Genomic DNA, 19,775 nt, shown 5'->3' with positions numbered 1-19,775 from the left:
TAAGAGAAATAATGAATTTCAACTGACAATGATTTTTGCAAGGCAAATGGGATTAAGTGGCTTGCCCAAGGCCACACGGCTAGGTAATTATTGTGTCTGAGGACAGATTTGAATTCAGGTACTCCTGACTCCAAGGCCAGTGCTCTGTCCACTGCGCCACCTAGCTGACCCTCAACTGCAATGTTAACTTTCAAATTGTAACCCATTGTAACCTATCTAGCCAAGAATTATGTAGAATTTACATGAGGGCCTCTGTTAAGATTAAAAGCATCACCTCGTGCAGAAAATAGCCTTAACATGGAATCTCCAAAACCTACAAATAAATAACAAGACACAATAAAATCTTGGGTAAGCAAAACTCCAGACAGCAGGTGATTCATAGAAAACTGGTTTTATGCATATTCTTTCCAAATAGAATAATGTAATAAAAGGAGGACACCATTAAACTAAAACACAAACACAACCCTCCCTTAGTCTCCCCCAATAAATGCATAAGAATGAAAAGAAAAAAGACAAAAAGAGGTAGAGGAAACATTAAGGAATTCAACAATTTCTAGCTATTCAACAATGTCAGCTAGAGTAGTTGACAAAGAAAGAACTAGTTACAATTGTATAAATGGTACAAAAAAGTGGTATGTTTTCAGTACAAGGAAGATCAGGACTAGCAAAAGAATTCTTTTGCCATGCCTAGATCATTTTATTTGAAAAAAAAACTCCAAGGGCAGTGAGATTTTTATGATCCACTTCTGAATCTTCTGTCTATCTCCCTCAAGACTACTGGCAACAAGGTACACTACTAATGTATTGTTAGTGGAACTGTATGTAGCTCCAATAATTCTAGAAAGCTGTTTGATATTATGCCTAAAAGCATACCCTTTGACCTAGGAATACCATTACTAGATCCTCACTCCAAAAATTTTTTTAAAAAAGAGGAAAAGAATCCATATGTACTAAAAAATATTTATAACAACTGTTTTTGAGATAGCAAAGAACTGGAAACTAAAGGGGACAACCATCAACTGAGTTAAACAAATTCTAATAATACAACTATATTGGAATGTCATCTGTTGAAAGAAGTAATAGAAGAGATCTGTATAAATTGATATAGAGATAAGTGAACCAGGAGAATATTTTTATAAAATAACAATATTATAAAGACAAACAATTTTAAACACTTAGGAAATCTGATCAATGCAATGATCACTTAGTGGATCAATTACAAATGTTTAGGATTAAAAAAGAGGGAAAAAGAATCCCTATTCTCAGGATGATCATAATCTAAGGGAGAATGAAAACATATAAACAACATGTACAAATAAGATAGGGTATAAATTGGAAATAATCATTGAAGGAAGAAGGATTATGGGGGACCAGGAAGGCTGGGGACTTTCAGCTGAGACTTGAAGGTAGTCAGGGAAACTGGGAGGCAGAGATGAAGAGGTATTACAATTACAATTCCAGAGGACAAATGATAATGCCACTCATTTCCTAACAGAGCTGGACTCAGGGAGAAAGAAAATAAGACTTTTTTTGACATGCCCAGTGAGGTGACTGATTTAACTTAGCGCACGCTCTCTCTCTCTCTTTCTGTATGTGTATATATATGTATGTGTGTGTGTGTGTATATATATATTTAATATTTTGTCTGTTTTTAATCATGGGGCGAGGAAGAGATAAAGGAAGGGAAAGAAAATTGATTTTTTTAAAAAATTGAATCAAATTAAATTTCTTCAACATTTATTTAGTTTGGGTATTCTCAATCTGGTATAGGACTTTCTTTTTTCTTTTTTTTTCTGCAAGGCAATGGGATTAAGTGGCTTGTCCAACACCACACAGCTAGGTAATTATTAAGTGTCTGAAGTTAGATTTGAACTCAGATACTCCTGACTTCAGGGCCAGTGCTCTATCCACTGAACCACCTAGCTGCCCTGAAACAAATTAAATTTCACTTATCCTCTTTATTCCATTCTTAGATGTCAAAAATTGTAAAGTAGCAGATTTCAAAAGAAAAGAAAATGTCTTCTTTTGGGAGAGAAATGGGGGGTTATGGCTATAGAATGCTATATACATTGGATCAGGTAGATTTGCTCAACTACTTTTCTTTAACTCATTTTGCAGAGAAAAAGTTCTAACCAAAAATAATGGCCATATTATCTGTTTCTTTTCTTTGACAATATGGCTGTGGTGTAAATATGTTTATCTCATTTCATATGTATGATGGATATCATATTTCTTTCCTTCCCAATAGGTGAGGAAGAAGAGAAAATAATTCAGAACAGAATTTTAAAAAATTTAAAATTTTAAAAGTATATATGTACATGGATAGAGCACCAGCTCCCAGTCAGGAGTACCTGAGTTCAAATCTGACCTCAGACACTTAAATACCTAGCTGTGTGGCCTTGGGCAAGCCACTTTAACCCCACTGTCTTGCAAAAACTAAAAAAAAAAAAGTATATATGTACATATACATACGCCTATTATAAATAATGGTAAACTAAAAGTATTAAGAAAGTTTATTATATTTAGAACAACAACAATAATAAAGGAACAACAAAAATGCCATTTTTTATGTTTTATGAAAGGCTGAGACCTTTCATTTTTCATATTTCTTTGTTTCTATTAGTACAACTTAGAAAAACCTTTGTCTTCCAAAGTAAGAATTTCAATTCCTCCCCCACCCCTTTTTTAACTCCTCCTATCATTCCTAGACAACTTGGAATTGCAGGGAATCTTCTGGGTAGTTATTCTTTTGAGAAGATAAACATTCAATATTCTCAATTATTTCTTATAAGGGGTTCTTCATCTGATAGACTTCACAAGGTATATGAACTTGGATGAGAAAAATTATGTTTTCATTAACCTTCAATTAAATTTAGCATTTTGTTCAACTATTTAAAATTTTTTTTTTTCCCTCAGAAGGTTTCAACATACTGCCAAAGGTTCTAGAGGTAGCCAGATGGTACAATGGATAGAGCATAGATTCTGGAGTCGGGAAGAACTGAGTACAAATCCTGCCTTAGACACCTCCTAGCCATGTGATCCTGAGCAAATCACAAATTTTGCCTTTGTTTCCTCAACTGTAAAGTAGAGATAATAATAATAATGTGAGAAATTATTATTTCTCTCTTGTATTTAATAACTTATTATTTTAGGACTCTATTTTTTCCTTTTCTAATTCCTCATTCAGAAACCAATAGCATAGAAAATCTCTTCTAAAGATTTGTCCATGTCAAGATTTAATCATACAGTAAAAAAAAGTTCTAAGTTTGGGTTAATAAGAGTATTTCTGTTTGTTGTGTTTGCTTAGACAGGTCTGGGAAGTGCTGATTATCCCTTTTGTCAGAATGGTGATATGGAAATCGCCAAGTATCTTTGACCAAGATTTGGATGATCCAAGTCATTTGGCCAAAGACCTTCATTGTAATATAACCTATCTTCTCATTATGCTATTCATTTTCTCATTAACTGTTAATCAACACGGCCATAAGATGTCTGTGGTTGGGGTGGCTAGGTGGCACAGTGGACAAAGCACCAGCCCTGGAGTCAGGAATACCTGAGTTCAAATCCGGCCTCAGACATTTAATAATTAACTAGCTGTGTGGCCTTGGACAAGCCACTTAACCACATTTACCTTGCAAAAACCTAAAAAAAAATTAAAAAAAAGATAGCTTTGGTCTAAAAGAGATGGCCAAATGACCATTGTTTTATTGAAAATGCTGATATTTTAATAAAATGATTAAATTACCCAGAAACTATGTCTCTCAAACCCATTTAAATGTCATGAAAGAACCTACCTCCCAGTGTTGTTGTGAGGAACAAATGAAAGAATATCTGAAAAGTATATAAAGTATTGTTTGGCACACTGTAGGCACCAAAAAATTTCTTATTCCTTTATTCTCCCCTTCCCTCTTCTGTCTTAGCCCCTGAAATATCTTCATGATACACTAAATCTAACTTCAATAATAAACAACTTCAGTTAACCTTCCAAGAATCTCATCACAAATAAATTAATAAATGCTCTTTTTTTTTCAAAAGATGGCCTTATAGTTGCCAGAGTCCCATATCTTTTATTCTTGTACTTTTATGTTTCTTAGCTATGGATAGCTCTTTTATATATATCTTGAGGTAAAGGCTTCAAAGGACAGACATATAAAATGTAAACAATATCCCTTTCTAGGTCTCAAGAATTCCAAGTTGATAAGAATTACAAAGGCAAGAATAGTTCCAGTGAAAAATTTCTCACATGCAAATATCACTAAATAAAAGTGTCTTAGAAACAAAGGAGATTGATTTTTGGATCTAAGTTGCAAAATTATACATTTCTAGCTCTTTCTGGCTCATTAAAACATTCTTATGGTTTGATCCTTAACATCTAGAATAGCACCTTGCAATTCAGTAGTCATTTATTGTTTGTTGAATCAAATAGTAAAGGACTTTGATGTATAAGGCAGATTATATAACAATCTCTGATGGCAAAGATCGAAGAAAAGGAGAAAACAATGTTTAAAAATTAAGGAAGCTCATTTCATCAATGCAACAATCAAAGACAATCTGGGGTTATTTGCGATGAAGAATACCATCTATATCTAGAGAAAGAATTGTGGAGTTTGAACAAAGACCAAAGACTTATTACCTGTAATTTAAAAAAAAATTATCCTATTATGTAATCTTGCTATCTCCTATATTTTGTTTGTTCCTTAAGGATATGATTTCTCTCTCATCACATTCAATTTTGATCAATGTATACCATGGAAATAATATAAAGACTAACAGACTGCTTTCTGTGGGGGGTGGGGGGAGGAAAGTAAGATTAGAGGGAAAATTGTAAAATTCAAAAAATTCAAAAGTAAAAATTAAGGAAGTTTAAAAGACTAAGGAAGACTAGTAATAAAAAATTTCAATAGCAATGAAGTGAATACTCTCTCATTTCTCATATTTGTTATTACCTAAGAAATATGACATGTATGTAAAGCATTTTGCCAACCTTAAAATAACTCATTATATAAATGCAATCATTTCAGTTGTATGTGATTCTTCTTACCCCATTTGGGGTTTTCTTGGCAGACATAACCAGAGTGGTTTACTACTTCCTTTTCTGGCTCACTTTACAGATGAGGAATCAAGACAGAGTTAAGTGACTTGTTCAGGGTCACACAGTATTTGGGGTGAAATTTGAATTCAAGTCTTCCTGACTCCAGTTCTGAAACTCTACCCACTGAGCTACCTAGTTGCCTGTGTTGGCTGCAGTTGTTACAGATATTATTAAAAGCATTTCTTCTTTGAATGGTAGGCGAAGAAGAGCATTCTCCTTATTTGTAGTTCAGTTCTAGAAATTCCAAAAAGGTATAGTGAAAGGATTTAGCCCCACTACCTTACCTTCAGAAGAGGGTCAACCACTATTCTATTCTCCTACGATGATCTTAAAGTTTGAAGAGGGGAAAATCAGTTCCCTCTCCTGATCACCACCAAAAACAAAAATAAAACAAAAACCAACAAAATAACCTAACAAATATGAAAAATCTCCAAAACTTTAGGACCTTCATCCTCTACCTAGGGAGTGCAGAGTATATGGAATATCTGGCTATCAAACAACTATTATTATTATCACCCTACTCCAGAGGATACTATGTCCTAGCAAAAGCAAGTCAGTCTAGACAGAGAAGAGAGTAGAAAAAAACTCATATTCAGTTTATGCTTGATAGGAGATTCCAATTTATCCTCAAATGGCTTCAATTATAATATGGAGCCATCTCTGGAGCAAAGTACATTCGCATTTTAGATGAGCCTGTAACAACTCTGGTTTATAGACAAACTGGGAAAGGGGAAAGAGAGAAAAGGAGAGAGAAAGAGAGACAGACAGCCCCAAAAGGAAAATGAAATCTAACCCTCCAAAGTAAAATATTTAGAGCTTTAAGATCTTAGGAAGTGGATCTCTTACATATAAAAGGGATATTCATTACTGTGGCCTAACCTTTAATTTTTCAAAGGTTCTTTCTATGTGAGCTATGACCCAGAGATAAATGAGCTGAGTGATGAAGGCAACTGGACATGGTTCTTTTTCTATTCTATTGATATCTTGCATTTTGATCCTGAGAGAGTTCTTTCAGGCTCAACATTCTTGGTGTAGAATGGTATAATTTCCTGCACTAGCTCAAATCAACACTGTCAAATAACTTGTTAAGTCTTAGTGGGGAGCTTGACCAGGATACTGGTAAGTTCAGTTTTATCAGCATAATGCATTGTGTAGGATGTGTCATTGTATAAATGGAAAAGGCATCATTCAATTTATTTCAACATTTATTGACATAGTACCTATCAAGCACTATGTTAGATATACAAAGGGTATAGTGGGCCTGCAATCTGAAAGAGCTGGTTTATTCAAATTCAGTCTCTGACTCTTCCTAGCTGTGTGATCCTGGACAAGTCACATAAGTTCTGTTTGCCTTAATCCACCAGAGAAGGAAATGGCAAACCACTCCATTTTCTTTGTCAAGAAAATGCCATGGATCTTATTGGTGCTATGGTCAGGAAGAATTGACCATAGAGGAATGACTCAATAGCAACGTTCAAAGATGGTGCCAGGGAATAGTTGATGTATGGAGGGCTGCTAACTAAATGTGTAATAAGGCAGCAACAAGCCACCATTTACTTTACTTTATCAAAGAACATTCACTCCACTATCCACTAAGTGTTGGCATACAAAGTCTAAGTCTTTTTTTTTAGGTTTTTGCAAGGCAAATGGGGTTAAGTGGCTTGCCCAAGGCCACACAGTTAGGTAATTATTAAGTGTCTGAGACCAGATTTGAACCCAGGTACTCCTGACTCCAGGGAAAGTCTAAGTCTTAAAGGTAAATAAAATTAGTCCCAAATAAACTCTGTTATTAACTCTCAGAATAAACCTGCCAGAAAGATCTCTCTGAGCATCTATAAATTCTAAAAATTTAAACTAAACTGATAATGACTTTCCTATTTCAAGGTTCTGTACCTCCAGATAATGGTAGACTATAATCCCTCTGTGGCTTAGTCAACAATCTTTCTGAAGTGCTGTGGCTGATAATTATCCACAACAATTTGCTCTATCACATTTAAGAGGGAAAGGCTACATAATCACTATTTTGTTGCTAAAAAAGCATCATTGAAAAGAATTTCTCAGATTAAGTTCACAAAACCAAGCAGCATGGAATGAAGATTCACCTTTGTCACAAATTTATCTGACCCTGGGCAAACCAATTAACCTCTCAATACTGAGACACTGATCTGCACTGGCTCTCTATACCAATGAAATTAAAAGTTGAGACAAAAATACAGCTTCAAAGTCTAAATCTGTTAGTTTTTGTTAGGTTTGTACAAAAATAAATGAATGTTTATTTAGGTTTATTTTTCTAATGCTACCTAGGGAAAAAAAAACTATACTGAGAGGACACATAATTCAAAGAATTCCATTTAAGTCCCTCAAAGAGTCATATATATTTGGCATAACATATACTTCATAGAACAAATTACTCATATATATATATATATATGCACATATATACATACAAAAATATATAACACTTAAGAAAAATGTAATTATTGACTTTTTTCTTCTCCTTCTCCAGACTTCCTGCTGGCCAAAAAATTAAAATATAAATAAGCTCTAAGCTTGCTGCAGAAATAGGCCTCTCATTTGTGCTATTAAAATAGATGCCTAGACTTCACTTCTATAGGGTAACTGATATGTGTGACTAAATCTCTTTCCTTTCATAAGCTGAAAATTTTTACTCTTGGTAATAGGTCTGTGAAAAAAATCTCCTGCTTTGAGGTAGTCAAGAGAAAGTATAGCACTTGGCAGAGTAGCAGTCAAGAATTTGAAACCAGGAATCAGAAGGTATGGGTTTTCTTCTTGGATCTGATGGTGAGATGCTTAGGTGTTCATTCTGAGTGGAATATTCCCAATAAAGTCATTTCAAGGTTAATACTCCTTGTGAAGTCATCTCAGGATCAAGAAATATTAAAGAAGAACAATTATTTGTAAACTATTTCTAGAAGAAAGCCCCTTGTATTCCAAACAGGTGGCTCACTGTCCTAACTTTTGATAAAACTACTTTTACTGACTACTAGAAGGATAGTAGACATTTTCCCATGAGAAAAACCTTGCATTCCAAAGAAGCTCTTAAGACTCCTCTTGTTTGATGATAAGTAGATTGTTCCTAAACCTTGCATTCCAAGTTACATTACTTCAATAAGATAGTTATAATCCTGAAAGTTATTCTCACCATCTGGATGATGAGACAATATTTTATGAAAACTTTTCATTCTTTTCCTTGCTTCTGGGGTAGATTTTTATAAGTAGAATGCAATTCGGGAGACTAACCAATGAGTTCACAGAGAGGGACAATAGGGAGGAGGAGGGGATTGCATTAGGCCATATAATCTTGCTTGACTGTCAATTCCGGGCAGCTCCCTGATCTTCACTACCTTTGTGAGACTTGCAGGGTGCCCTTTTCTCAAGAAAAGCTAAAATAAACATTTTTTTTCCCCAGAGGAGTTTCTGTATTTTTTTTTTTAGGTTTTTGTAAGGCAGATGGGGTTAAGTGGCTTGGCCAAGGCCACACAGCTAGGTAATTATTAAGTGTCTGAGACCAGATTTGAACCCAGGTACTCCTGACTCCAGAGCCGGTGCTTTATCCACTACGCTACCTAGACGCCCCAGTTTCTGTATTTTTTAAGTGGATTTTTATCCCACACAATTCCAAGCATGGAAGGCCTTCATTATAACTTTCCAACTAGTGGGTGGCTAGGTGGCACAGTGGATAGAGCACCGGACCTGGAGTCAGGAGTATCTGAGTTCAAATCCAACCTCAAACACTTAATAATTACCAGTGTGACCTTGGGAAAGACACTTAACCCCACTGCCTTGCAAAAAAACCTAAGAAATAAAATAAAATAAAATAAATAAATAAAATAAAATAACTTTCCAACTAGATCCTGTACCTGAATTCTAATAATCAATGCTTTATTATCCTTATTGAGTAATTTAACCTTTCCTTCATTGTGATCAGACTGAATTTCTTAAGGTATAGTTATGATGGAATCAGTTTTATTTCTGTGCTCAAGAATCATCATAGATTCCCTAGTATTAATAGGATTACAAGATTTATATTTTTGAGGATTTGTCAAAGGTCTTCTAGTCCTACCTCCTCATTTTATAATTAAGGAAATTTAAGTCCTGCAGAGGTTTTAACTTTCCTCAAGTCATAGAAGCATTAAGATTAACACTTCTGAATCCAAATTTGCTCATGGAACAAAATCCCAATATAATATTTAAAGTATAGCACCATCTTTCCTGATGTACCCATTTTGACATCCAGACAAAGCTATTTCTTAATATTGACTTACACCCTCCTGTCTTTTGCATTCAGAGGTCTTCCTCCATACCTAGAAGATCATTGTCACATCTTCAAAGCCCAGCTAAGATGCCATTTCTTTCATGAAATATGAAGTATTTACCATTGTATGTAATTGGAAAATAAATATTTATATAAGAAAAATGCTTATTAAAATAAAAAAAGAAATATAAAACATTTTTATTCTGTACATCTACCCTTCTCCCTTCATTCTTTTCCCCTTGAAAGTGATCTTTCCCTACTATCCTTAAACATTCTGCCTTGTATCACATTTATTTACATGTTAATCATCCACATGATGCTTTGAAAGCAAAACCATACAGGATTTTTAATTGAAAATTGTTTAACTGAAATTTTCCCCATTCTACTAAATACCTTGAGGATAGGAGAACATTTTTTATTTTGTTTTGTTTTTTATCTTTCTTTGTATACCTAGTGCTAAACATAAGGCATAGCACAAAATGTTACGAACTGACTGAATTGTTAAAACTTAAAAGGAAGATCTTTATACTTATCTCTTTTTCACTGTCTACTGTATATCTTTTCATTGATGAATGCCTTCAACAAACATTCATTAACCAGTTAGTGTATCCTCTTTGTTTTTACAAGAGTATAATGAAGTACCATTAATGAATGGAGATATCCCCAATAGAAAATACCTTGACTAAAAAAAAAGCACACATATATAAATGCATTTTTTGTTTGTGGTTATGTTTGTCAATTATTGTTTTAACATAATGGGGAGAAATAACCACCTCTAACAATGATCTTATTTTTAATTATAATTTCTCCACTGAGAGCAAAACAATATGGAAACAAGGTTTTCCATTTCTTATGAGAGGCTTACAATATGGAGGGCTGCTTAGCTAGATGTGTTAGACAGCAAAGTCTACCATTTGTTTTCCTTTATCAGGAATTCCAGCTGAGTAGAAAGACAAAAGTTGAAGCAAAAAAAAAAAAATAAATAAAAACAAAACAAAGAGACAGAGAGTTGGCTAAATGCAACCTTCATGTTTTGCAAACAAATGCACAAAAATAATTCAGGCTGAGTCTGACTTTAGTTCTGACAAAAGACCTTGCCTGACATATACACTAATATCAAAGCAGGAACAAAAGAAAGTTGGAAAGAATTTTCTCCACATTAAATACACGTTTTTAGAAGAGTTGTGGGTTTGCTTTGTAAGTTCAGAATCATTTTGTTTATGAAATTAAATAACTTTGGCTACTCTTGAAAGCCATCTCTCTCTAAAGAGTCACCTATGTGGATTTAATTTCTGTTGTTCTTTATGCACCATAGTAAATTCATAACGTTTAGTAAACAAATTACGGTAATTTCATATTTGCTATTAGTTTCACTACCACATTGATTCACGGTCCTTATTCCTTTGGTAACTGAACTTACTCATGGGGATGATCCCTGTCCTCTAAGAGCTTATAATTATTATTAGCATTAATTGACTAACATATTTAAGGATAAGCATATCCTTATTTTTGGAAAAGGGATATCTCCCAGGTCCATACATTAAGTTACATAACATCTACTTCCACCACCAAGCTGAATCATGAATACCTACCACCTGGCTTTATGAAAGCAAGAGGATTTAATTTTAAAACTGAGAATGAGGGGCAGCTAGGTGGCACAGTAGATAGAGCACTGGCACTGGAGTCAGGAGTACCTGATTTCAAATCTGGACTCAGACACTTAATAATTACCTAGCTATGTGCCCTTGGGCAAGCAATTTAACCCCATTGCCTCACACACACAAAAAAAAAACTAAAAAAAAACAAGTGAGAATGAGAAATTAAGAGAGAACATGACAAAGAAAATACCATGTAAGGTCAGCCAGATAAATTAGCTAAAACAGGCACCAGGTCTGAAAGCAATTACCTGAAGTGCAAAGTAATCAGATGGTGGATACATAAGAATGTTGATAAAACAGATAACAATGTGTATGATAAAAAAAAAAATACACTAAGCAAAATCTTCAGGGACTGAGCAAAAGAAAGTTTTTTATTTGCTTTTCTCCAGAGAAGGGCACACTCCAAGTCTCACAAAGGTAATGAAGATCAAAGAGCTTCCCAGTATTGACAGTCAAGCAAGATTACATGGCCTAATGTGATCTCTTCCTCCTCCCTATCCTCTCTCTCTATCAACTCATTGGTTAGTCTTCAGAGTTACATTCTACTCATGAAAATCTACCCCAGAAACAAAGAAAAGAATGAAAGGTTTTCATAAAATATTACCTCACTATTCAGATAGTGAGAATAACCTTCAGGATTATAACTATTTTATTGAAGCAATATCTAAATCTAGTAAAAATAGGTTTATCATAAATGCAACATCTTTCTAGGAACAGCCTACTATCTTCCCAGTTAGTAAAAATATCCTTATCAAGAAAACAGGTGGTGTTTTGCATTTGTAATGCAAGGTCTTTCTTCTAAGTATAATCTAAGAATAATGGTTTGTTTTTCTTAATATTTCTTAACACTAAGAGGACTTCACTAGGAATGTTAACCCTAAGAAGGTTTTATTGGGAATATTACACTCAACAATATCCAAAGTCCTGATATTGTGCTTCTTCAGAACAATGAAGATTTCTGCTACCAAAAGTTTCAATATTCTAGACTTCCAATTGCAGTATTTTTTTTTCAAAATGCCTTTCAACTGACCATCATTTTCCAGACAGGCACATACTTCTCACATACCTCTAAACAAATTAGAGAATGAAAACATGGAAGCAGCTTATTTTCAAAAGACACAAATGTATTTGTGTGTGTGCTAGGATTTGTTATTTTTATATGTAGACATCTGAAGAATATAGATTCTCATTTATCTTTTATCTTAAATTTCAGTATCAATTTTAAGGTCTGGCCTCCAAAAAAAAGTAAATTTGCAGGGAGGTTCAAAATTCAAAATTCAGTTTCAAAGATTTTGATAGGCCTTATTTTAAACAGGCTTCAAAATCTGCACTGTCTCCATATTTATAACTTAATGGAACAATAATCTAACAAGTCCTGAAATGACATATATCCAACCTACATCCAAGGGGTAGCTACTATATAGTAAATTTCTCTGAGAGGTTCAAGACATTTTATCCTTTACTGTAATTATCTAACTGATCCTTATAATATCTTGGCACTCATATTATCAGTCATTTGAAAGATGATAATTTATAATAAAGAGCTCAGCACATTTCCTCCCTCATAAATACTATGTAAATGTTAGTTGTTATTATCTATATGATTAGGTAGGAGATGAAATAACAGAACATTACAGAACAATTACAGTGGCACTATTAGGAACTGATTCCCCAAATCAGAGAATCAAATGACAGAGCTCTAAAAGGGATATTGAGGACCCTTTAGTACATTACCCTGCCTCTGACTGGCCAGGAAATAAGTGATTTATCCAAGGTGATACAAACCAATAAGCAGAGAGACAATTTGAACTCAGATCTTCTGAATCCAAAACTGGAGCTCCTTCCATTGAATAAAGCTTCTTCTCTTAATCCTTTTTAAAAGACTCCATGACTTCCAATGGGGGGGGGGGGGGGTCTTATTCAAACTAGCTCAGGTGTGCTGATATGGTAAAGTATTGCTACCACCACTAAACATTGAAGGACCAGAATGATTTCTTAACCATGGTATTCAATTTATACTATTAACCATGACAGTTAAAACAACTGACCTTGTGTCTCCAGAAGTTCATAGCTTACAATTCTCATTAGTAGATGATCCAGAGTACTAGCTAGGATCTTGACAATACTAAGGTGTAAAAATGCAAATTTTGGTATAAAAATATTTTTAAAAATAATAATAATAAAAACATGACCTGAATTCTGTTACCTAGACAGTACATTTTCCAAAATTGACAAGAATGGGGCAGCTAGATGGCACAGTGGATGGAGTACCAGCCCTGGAGTCAGGAGTACCTGAGTTCAAATATGACCTCAGACACTTAATAATTACCTAGCTGTGTGGCCTTGGGCAAGTCACTTAACCCCACTGCCTTCCAAAAACAAAGTTGACAAGAAGTATAAAATAGCACTTAATAGTAAAAACGTGCATGTACAACGAGAGCTTTTTAAGTTCTTTTCATGCTTGGGGGACAAGGCTTGGACATTTATTAAAACGGGAACTTTCCAATGAGGAAACTGTTCAGCAATGCAGCAATTTAGTCTTGAGAGAATTCCCTGGGGCACTGAGAAATTAAGTCACTTTTCTTGTAACACAGTCAGATGGGGGATTTGAAGCCAAGTCTTACTGACTTTGAGGCCAGCTCTCTATCCACTAGATCACTTAGCTCCTCATTAAATAAATAAATGCCATGGCTTAATCCTCATTAGTCCCAGTTAACAGAGAAGAAAACCAAGGCTCAGCAAGGTTGAGAGATCATCCAGGTAGTAAAGTGGTAAAGCTGAGATATGAATTCAGAACTTTTTACTTCAAGTCAGGTGGTTCTTTCAATTGTATCATCTTGCCTTACCAAAAAAAATCACCTATCACGACCAAGCAGCAAAGATCAATATCATCTTGTTAATAAAATTTAGACCAAAATCATGGTCCACAGCTTATTGACAACAATTCACTTTAACACAGTTGAAAAATGAGTGTGCCTAAAATTCTAAAGACTTGTACCCAGTCCCAATTCTGACACCAGCCGTAGGAACATAATTCATTTAAATATTTCTGAGGTTCAGGTTCCTTATGTGTAAGATGGGGAAAATAATTATACCATCTATTTAACAAGATTATTAAAGGAAAGCACTAGGCAGGGCCAATAAAATAAAAACAACAATTTTACCTAAACTAATTTATACGTTCAGTGCTATTCCAATTAAATTGCCAAAAAAGTTATTTTACTGAATTAGGAAAAACAATAACGAAATTCAGCTGGAAGAACAAAAAGTCAAGAATATCAAAGGAACTAGTAAAAAATGTAAAGAAAGGAAGTTTAACAGTACTAAATATTAAACTATAAGGCAACTATTATTAAAACATGATACTGGCCAAGAAATAGAAAAGTAGATAAGTGTAACAGAGGTACATACAATTTACAGCAGCAAATAAATGTATTTGGAAAAAGTAAAAACAATGCTATTGACTGGAGGATACAAACCTATGGGACTATTGTAGGTACATGGTTGGTGTATCCCTGCCTCCAGTCTTTTCTCATTCCAGTCCATCCTTCATTCCGTTATTACAGTGATACCACTGAAGCATAGGTATGGCCATGCCAACCCTCTAATTCAATGAAGTCCAGTGGCTCCTAATTACTTCTAGGATTAAATACAAAATCCTATCTGGCTTTTAAAGCCCTTCTGAACTTGGCCCCTTCCTACTTTTCTATGCTTCCTATACTTTATTCCCCTCCAAGATTCTATTAATTCTAGTGCTTTCCTTCATTTATTATTTCTTGTCTTTCCCATCTAGAATTCATTTATACATATTTTTTTGATATTCTGAATTCCTTAGGGCAAGGTCTTTTTCCTTTTTTCTTAAGTGGTCCCCATAACTTTTGTGCCAGTGACATATAAGGTCCTATATAAATGCTCATTCCCTTCCTCTCCTCCCTCCATTATACTATCCAGGAGACTACAAGCACCTTGAGGGGAGGTATGGTCTTTTGCTTCTTTTTATATCACCAGTAACTAGTACAGTGTTTGATACAAAGTAAGAGTTATAGAAATGACTGACAGCACTCTTTACCTTTGCTGAATGTTCCATGGTGACGACTACTTTGGTTTTTGAGCTGGACACCAAGTCCATGGCACCACCCATTCCTTTCACCATCTTTCCCTGCAACCAAAAATTATTACTTCATTAGAAAAAAAATCATATTTCTCCAACTTAATTACTTGTGTGGAAGAGATAAGTCAAGCTGAACGAATATACCACTAAAATAAAAGTCCAATCAACTAAGAATAACCCCCTACCTGCTTGTTTATTAGCACTGTCAAAACTTCCTCTGCAGGGAAGCTTAGAACCCTAGAATTCCATATTGTCAAATGAGTCAAAAGAAAAAGTTAAGACTTTCACAATGTGAAAGTCTTGTTTTACTTACACACATGTGCACAGAGTATTTTATTTTCAAGTAAGTGAGCAACAAGAGAATTCACAGATACATAAAGTAACTTCAGAACATCTGCAGAATACCCATAGGGGGCTGGGCTGGGGAAATGCTAGTTTAAAAGTCTTAGAGGAAACTTGAACCAGAATAACTTTCCTTACTTATTTGTATCATAGCAATTTCAATTATAAACATTTGTTAAATCATCCTTCTCAATTTCCTGCAATAGAAGATAATATTCAGGTACTTTACCAAAGGCTAATTTTCTGAGGGCTAACTAAAATAAAAATGAAAAAACAAAACTTTTTCAAAACATGAGCAGATCATTCAAAATCCCATCAATCCATTCCTGAATGATGCCCATTTTGACTACTCTTCCCCACCTACCATACTCTACTTGGATAATTCAGAGAAAAGAAAGAGCTTTCTAAATATGAAGACTCAAGTTATTAAAGGATTTTACTCTTGCTCAAAATCAACAAAAAATTTAGTGACACTTTGACCTCAGTCCCTAACTCCTCTAATATTTCTTTAACTTTTGTTTTTCAATCCAAGTCAGAATTTTCTGAGTATAGGGAGAAAAGGTTTATAAATTCTTTCTCACTTAGCACAACCTAGAACCTCCTGGCTGGGTGTGTGCTGACAAGGCTGCACTGGCCAAAGTCTGAAGAGTAGAATTCTTTCTTGGCCAATGTAAAATATCACTTATGCCTCAATACTTTAACCAATTATGCTATCACCTTAGGCTACTATTTTATTAATTCAAAAATCATATAAAAATAAGCTACTACAGTGTATGTTGTGTTGTCTCATGCAATAAGAAAGCTAACAAGAAAAACAAGGTTCCTGACTCTTTGGAGGAGATAACAAAATTTATGCTTAAAAATGGAATAAAAGAGAAGGTGATACTTTCATAACACAAGCAGAAATGTCAAAAAGATTAGGGAGAGATTAATACTGATTATGAAATAAAGCTTCTTAGAGGAAGTAACAGTTCAGCTAAAGCTTGAAGGATGGGTTGGATTTCAGTACTGAGAGGTGAATATATGTGATAAGGAGAAAAGGGAGGTGGAGTTTGGAAAATGATGGGAAATGTGTGAAATAAATGATATGGAGAAAATGATAGTCAATTAGACTTGAATTAAAGTACTGCTGAGTGACAGTGAAAATCCAGCTGTTACTACAACATATTACTTTAATAATAATCCTTCTTAATACAGTTTCTACTACAGTTGTACCAGAAAGAAACAAATGTTTTGTGAAGGATGGGGAAATGATTACTAAGAAAAGTAAAAAAGGGGGCAAAAGGTAGAGAAAACATCGGTTCTAAGTGTGAGAAATGAATCTTTTTCTCTTGTATTTAATAACTAATTATTGTATTAGGACCAAGGTTTTTCACAACTTTATCTACCTCTCTTTCTTATTCTCTCTTATTTTTCTTTCCCTTCCATTCTAGAGCTTCTGCAACATTACCTCATTCTTTACACTTTTATGACATCACCACACCATGCCTTCTTGGACCTGTGGTCCTGTGAAATCCCTAGATAGATGCTTAATTAGAGAAAGAAAGTTACAAAGAGATAGTTAGAATCCTAGATCCTCTGACTCCAAACTCTCAAGCACTCCTTCCACACTTCTGAGCTGTCTCAGGTAATGGACTCTCCCTTACTGAAGATCTTTCAAATAGAGCCTGGTTGACCATTTATCCAAAATGCTCAAGGAGGGATTCTTTTTTTTTTAATTTTCTATTTCATATTCACTGCTTCATTTCATCCCTTCACCCAACAATTGAGAAGCAATATGGTACCCATAACACATGTGAAGTCATACAAAACACATTTCCAATATTAGCCATATTGCAGTTTTATCTCTCAATGTGAATAGCATTGGAGTCTTTTGGAATTGCTATGGATCACTAACTATATTGATCAGAGTAGCTAGGTCATTCACAGTTAATTACCATTACCATGTTGCTGTCACTGTGTACAGTGTTCTTCTGATTCTGTTCATTTCACTTGGTATCAGTTTATATAACTATTCCTAGGTTTTTCTGAAATCATTCTCTATGTCATTTCTTATAGCACAATAATATCCATCCCATTCATACTACAACTTGTTCATTCCTCAACTGAAGGGCATCCTAAAAGGGATGGCCCCCTTCTAACTTTTAAAATTCTACAATTCTGTGAAAAATGAATGATAATAAAAATTCATTTACTTCCCAGTATGATATAAGAAGGAAGCTAGGTGACTCAGTGGTTAGAGTACTACGATTAGAGTCAGAAAGACCTAAATTCAAATACAGCCTCAGGGTCTCACGCACTATGAGCAAGTCACTTAACCTCTGTTTGCCTCAATCCACTAGAGAAGGAAATGAAAAACCACTTCAGTATCTTTGCCAAGAAAATCCCATATAAGGTCATGAAGATCTGTTAACAATAACAACAAAATGATGTTATTATGAAGTTAAGCCACCTCAAAGAACTGGAAATCAAGTAAATGTTCATCAATTGGGGAATGCTGAACAAATTATGGTATATGTGTAAGAAATCATGAAGGACAGGATTTCTGAGAAGCCTGGAAAAATTTGCATGAATTGAAGCTGAATGAGATGAGCAAAACCAGAAGAAAATTTATACACCTTAACAACAACATGGGATGATGAGCAACCTTGATAGACTTGATCATTCCATCACTGCAATAATTAGGGACAATTTTAGTAGTTCCATGATGGAGAATACCATCTGTATCCAGAGAAGGAACTGAGGAGTTTAAAAGTTGCCTTATGTATTACATAATTTGGCTATCTCTAACGTTTTTTATCTTCGTTATGGATCTGTTTTTTTTCTCTCAACACATTCAATTTTGATCTATGCATATCATGGAAACAAATGTGAAGACTATATATCAAATTACCTTTTGTTCGGGGGAGGGGAAAAATTGTATAGTTCAAAACCTTGCAAGAAAATGCTTGGTAGAAACTGCAATTGTATGTAATGGGAAAACAAATAAAATATTTATATAATTAAAAAAAAGAAGTTAAGCCACCTGTAATTAGACATGTCAATTGTAAAAATCTAGAGGTTATTGTTCCTTTCCTACTTTTTTTTAGGTTTTTGCAAGGTAAATGGGGTTAAGTGGCTTGCCCAAGGCCACACAGCTAGGTAATTAAGTGTCTGAGACCAGATTTGAACCCAGGCACTCCTGACTCCAAGGCCAGTGCTTTATCCACTATGCCACCTAACTACCCCTAATCCTTTCCTACTTTCACCACACAAGTTGTAATTACAGATTTTTTTCTTCCCAAAAATATTTAACAAAATTGGAACATTTATTTTTTGACTCCGAAGCATTTTAGAAATCTTGAAAAATTATTCTTCTTTAAGGAAGAAATCAGACTGTCAGGTCAACAGGAAATTTTAAAATACTAGATTTTATTAGTCTTTTCTCCTCTTGCTTTCTGGTATATTCAGATAGGAAAATAAAACGTTTTCCTTCCTTTCCAATATCCAAATGATTTTTAAAGTTAAGATGAATTCTTCCCATGAAAGAGAACATTTTTCTGCAGCTGCAGAAGAAGCAACTACTACTAAAACATAGATTTTACATTCTGAAGCTGCTGATCAACCTGAGTTTTTAAATGAATTTCATCACCAATTCAAGTCAACAAAAATTTAACGTGTACCTACTATATATATATATATATATATATATATATATATATATATATATATATATACACACACACACACACACCTTTTGGCAATAACCTATCTGCTTCCCTAAAATTTCATATCTGCAACTACCTTTCAGGAATCATCTTCAACTCATTATGTCCAAAACAGAACTCTATCTTGTCTCCAAACCTTCCTCTCTTTCTTTAACCTTCCCATTACTATTAAGGCAAAACTATCCTCCCAGAGCCTCAGACTCACAACCTAGGGGTCACCCTAGACTCCTCACTATCTCTCACCTCCATCCCCATATCCAAACTATTGGCAAGGCTTGTAGATATCATCTCTTCAGCATCTCAAACTGATAACATCCCTCTCACTGCCACAACTCCTAGCCCAGGCCCTCATCATCTCATGTCTGGATTATTGCTTCATTACTGACTGCCTCAAGTCACTCCTCTCTTCAATCTATTTTCCATTTAGCCAACAAATGATTTTCCTAAAGTACATCCATCTTCTCAATAAACTCCAGTGGCTCCCTGCTACTTTTACAATATTCTTTTTTTTTTAGGTTTTTGCAAAGCAATGAGGTTAAGTGGCTTGTCCATGGCCACACAGCTAGGTAATTATTAAGTGTTTGAGGCT

At 34.5% G+C, this 19,775-nt stretch overlaps 1 protein-coding gene across 1 annotated transcript in view; it reads right to left on the bottom strand.

Annotated features, from left to right (window-relative positions):
* Window positions 1-19,775, bottom strand: part of OXCT1 (3-oxoacid CoA-transferase 1) — a 175,950-nt gene that overhangs the window by 24,500 nt on the left and 131,675 nt on the right. The window contains exon 14 of the mRNA XM_074200456.1: window positions 15,096-15,185. Within this exon, the coding sequence (XP_074056557.1) occupies window positions 15,096-15,185 (90 nt within the window). The remainder of the gene's footprint in view (window positions 1-15,095; window positions 15,186-19,775) is intronic.

This window comes from Macrotis lagotis, chromosome X (assembly GCF_037893015.1).
Source record: "Macrotis lagotis isolate mMagLag1 chromosome X, bilby.v1.9.chrom.fasta, whole genome shotgun sequence".
NCBI lineage: Eukaryota > Metazoa > Chordata > Mammalia > Peramelemorphia > Peramelidae > Macrotis > Macrotis lagotis.
The sequence above is the reverse complement of the archived record's forward strand: the minus strand, read 5'-3'. Positions and strand labels throughout refer to the sequence as shown.